At 41.1% G+C, this 3,944-nt stretch overlaps 1 protein-coding gene across 1 annotated transcript; it reads left to right on the top strand.

The window, feature by feature from the left end:
• Positions 1–368: 368 nt before the first annotated feature.
• LOC140959315 (uncharacterized) lies at positions 369–3,403 on the top strand. The gene is made up of 4 exons (XM_073417177.1): positions 369–1,001; positions 1,608–1,741; positions 2,200–2,424; positions 3,232–3,403. The coding sequence occupies exons 1-4, from the start codon at positions 369–371 to the stop codon at positions 3,401–3,403; spliced, it is 1,164 nt and encodes a 387-aa protein (XP_073273278.1).
• The last annotated feature ends 541 nt before the right edge of the window (positions 3,404–3,944 follow it).

Below are 3,944 nucleotides of genomic sequence, written 5' to 3'. Positions count from 1 at the left end.
AGAGGGATTGTCCTAATTTGGAGAATCAGAGTGTAGGCGGAGGTTCTATGGCAGGGTCTTATAGTGGAAAACAGTCTGAGGCCACTGTGCAACAGAAAGCTTTTCCTGCTCAAGGTTCTCGTCGTGGTGGAATATCATAAGGATCTCAGCAACGTCCACGAGTTCAAGGGAAAGTGTTTGCCCTAAACCTAGAACAAGCTGAGGAGCAAAATGAGAGAGTCATTGCTGGTAATTTTATCTTATGTGGTATTCCTGCATATGTATTAATTGACACTGGGGCATCACATTCATTCATAGCATCAATGTTTTTTAAGAAGCATAAACTACCCTACGTGTCATTAGATGTTTTGATGTCGGTGTCTACACCGATGGGACAAGAGGTTTTAGCTAAGCGACTTGTAGTAAACTGTTTGTTAGAGTTTGAGGGAAAACACTTGTCTGCCAATTTGATGATATTGGCTATGGAAGATTTCGATTGTATTATGGGAATCGTCCTATTGACTAAGTCTAGAGCGACGGTAGATTATTATCAACGTCTCGTTCAGTTTCGTCCAGAAGGAGACGAGAATTGGTTTTTCTTCGGTGAGGGAGCTCGACCTCCAATGCCAATAGTGTCTGCTGTAAAGGCACAACAGGCTTTAGCAACAGGAGGAGAAGGATACCTCATTTATGCTGTTGACGTATCGAAGGATGTGATCGACGTGAAGAACATTCCAGTTGTCGATGAATTTCCTTATGTTTTCCCCGGTGAGATTCCTGGATTTCCTCCGGAGAGGGAAGTGGAAGTGGAGATAGAGTTGGTACCAGGAACCGCACCTATCTCCAGAGCGTCTTATAGATTGGCACCATCAGAGATGAAAGAGTTGAAGCAACAGTTACAAGATCTTCTTGACAAGGGGTACATTAGACCCAGTGTGTCTCCTTGGCGAGCACCAGTGTTGTTCGTTAAAAAGAAGTATGGGTCTATGCGGCTTTGCATAGATTATAGACAGTTGAACCGAGTAACAGTCAAGAATAAATATCCGTTACCAAGGATTGATGACTTGTTTGATCAACTGCAAGGATCTTCAGTGTACTCGAACATCGATTTACGGTCTGGGTATCATCAACTTCGAGTTCATCAACGTCATATCCCCAAGACTGCATTTCGAACAAGGTATGGGCATTACGAGTTTCTAGTGATGCCGTTTGGTTTGACGAATGCTCCAGCAGTATTTATGGATTTGATGAACCGAGTATTCCAGGAGTATCTTGACAAGTTTGTCATTGTCTTTTTTGATGACATACTGGTATACTCTCGTAGTCTTGAAGAGCATGCACAACATTTAAGGATTGTGTTACTAACCTTAAGGAATCACCAACTGTATGCTAAGTTGAACAAGTGCAAGTTTTGGCTTGACAGAGTTGTCTTACTAGGACATGTTATATCCAACGATGGGATATCAGTGGATCCTAGCAAGATCGAAGCAGTGTTGAGTTGGGCACGACCGGAATCAGCTCAAGAGATAAGAAGTTTTCTAGGTTTGGCAGGATATTACCGGAGATTTATCTCAGGATTTTCTCAGATTTCCAAGCCATTGACACATCTGATGTATAAGAATGTGCAGTTCGAATGGACACATGATTGTGAAAATAGTTTCAATGAATTGCGTCAACGTTTGACAACTGCACCAGTTTTAGCTCTGCCATCTGGATCAGGAGGGTACATTGTGTACACTGATGCATCACTTCAAGGACTTCGGTGTGTGTTAACCCAGAATGGTCATGTGATTGCATATGCATCCAGACGGTTGAAGAAGCATGAAGAGAATTATTTAGTTCATGATCTGGAATTCGCAGCGATTGTGTTTGCTTTGAAGATCTGGCGACATTATCTCTATGGAGAGAGATTTGAGTTTTTACACATCACAAGAGTTTGAAGTATATCTTCACTCAAGCAGAGTTGAATATGCGCCAAAGAATATGGATAGATTTGTTAAAGGATTATGATTGCGAAATCAAGTATCATCCAGGATCAGCGAATCTTACAGCTGATGCTCTTAGTCGAAATGTGAGATTATCTGCACTTCAGACAAGTTTCATATCAAGTGTAATCCAAGATTGTTGTTATCTGGGATTTCACTTCCGGCATAAGAAAGGAATGGAACACATTCGAGTAACGAGCATTTTATCTTAACCGAAGCTGTATGCCAAAATCAGAGAAGCTCAGTTTTTTGACCCGAAAGTGAAAAAGTTAACAAGGTCAGCTAATGGATACAACACATCTGGTTTTGCGTTCCAAACAGATGGAACCTTGTGTCTGTCAGGAAGAATCGTAGTTCCAGAAGATTCTGAATTAAGAGACGAGATTTTATCTCAAGCCCATAGGATTAAGTTGAGTACCCACCCTGGAAGCATGAAAACGTATAAGGATTTGAAGACCAGGTTTTGGTGGAAAGGTATGAAAAAAAGTGTTTACCAGTTTGTAGCCAAGTGTTTGGTTTGTCAGCAAGTGAAAGCTGAACATCGACGACCAGGAGGATTACTTCAGAATCTTCCTATCCCTGAGTGGAAGTGGGAGCATGTGACGATGGATTTTGTCACCCACTTGCCGTTGTCTTCTAAGAATTGTGATGCCATTTGGGTTATTGTGGACCAACTGACTAAGTCAGCACATTTCATTCCGTATAGTCGGGAATATAGTTTCGATCGCATGGCAAGACTATACATCCAAGAGATTCTTAAATATCATGGTGTGCCAACAAGTATAGTCAGTGACAGAGATCCAGGCTTTACCTCAAGGTTCTGGGGAAGTTTTCAAAAAGCGTTGGGAACGACATTGAGTTTGAGTACTGCCTATCATCCAGAGATCGATGGTCAGTCTGAGAGGACTATTCAGACACTCGAGGACATGTTGCGTGCTTGTGCTTTGGATTTTGGACCAGCATGGCATGATCATCTGCCGCTTGTGGAGTTTGCATATAACAATAGCTACCACAGCAGCATTGGTATGGCTTCATTCGAAGCATTATATGGTAGACGTTGTCGTACTCCATTGTTTTGGGACGAAGTAGGAGAACGACAAGTGCAAGGACCTGAATTAGTGCAACAAGCGATTGACGTAGTGGAATTGATTAAGAAGAGAATTAAAGCTGCACAAGATCGTCAATCGAGTTAAGCGAATACCATGCGTAGACCTCTACAGTTTCATTCAGGGGAAAAAATTTTCCTTAAAGTTTCACCATTTCGCAGGGTGATGAGATTTGGACTCAAGGGTAAATTAGCTCCAATATTCATTGGACCTTTTGAGATCTTGGAATGTGTTGGAAATTTGGCATATCGATTGGCTTTGCCGCCGTATCTGTCTAGCATTCATAATGTCTTTCATGTATCTTTGCTACGACGGTATGTAGCAGATGAATAGCACGTTCTTGGTCCGACAGATGTTCAACTAGAAGAAAACTTGACTTATGTTGAGCAGCCACTTTTAATCCTGGGTAGGAAAGAGAAAAAGCCCAGAAACAAGACCATTCCACTTGTTCTAGTGCAATGGCAACGCCGAGGTACTGCAGAGGAGACTTGGGAGTTAGAGAGTCGTATGCGCTCAGAGTATCCACATTTGTTTTGATTTGTATCTTTGTAATCATGAGTTGTATTTTATTAAGTTGTTTTGTACTTCAGTTCTGATTTCAAGGACGAAATCTTTTTAAGGAGGGGAGGATGTAATGACCTGAATTCTTATTTTGAATGAAGTATCAATTAAAAAATAATTAAAGAGTTGTTAATTAAGTATTATTAACGAATTGATAATTTGGGATTAATCTGTTGGATCCACTGAATTTTAAATGGATAACCCGATCTGCTTACGATTACGTTATCTCGAGAAATACAACCAAACGAATGAGATTCTGACACGTGGCAGATAAGATTGATTCGGATTTCTGAAATAGTCCGGATGTAGCCTA

The sequence above is a fragment of the Primulina huaijiensis genome, chromosome 15, assembly GCF_012295235.1.
Source record: "Primulina huaijiensis isolate GDHJ02 chromosome 15, ASM1229523v2, whole genome shotgun sequence".
Taxonomy (NCBI): domain Eukaryota; kingdom Viridiplantae; phylum Streptophyta; class Magnoliopsida; order Lamiales; family Gesneriaceae; genus Primulina; species Primulina huaijiensis.
This window is presented reverse-complemented; position numbering and strand designations above follow the sequence as displayed.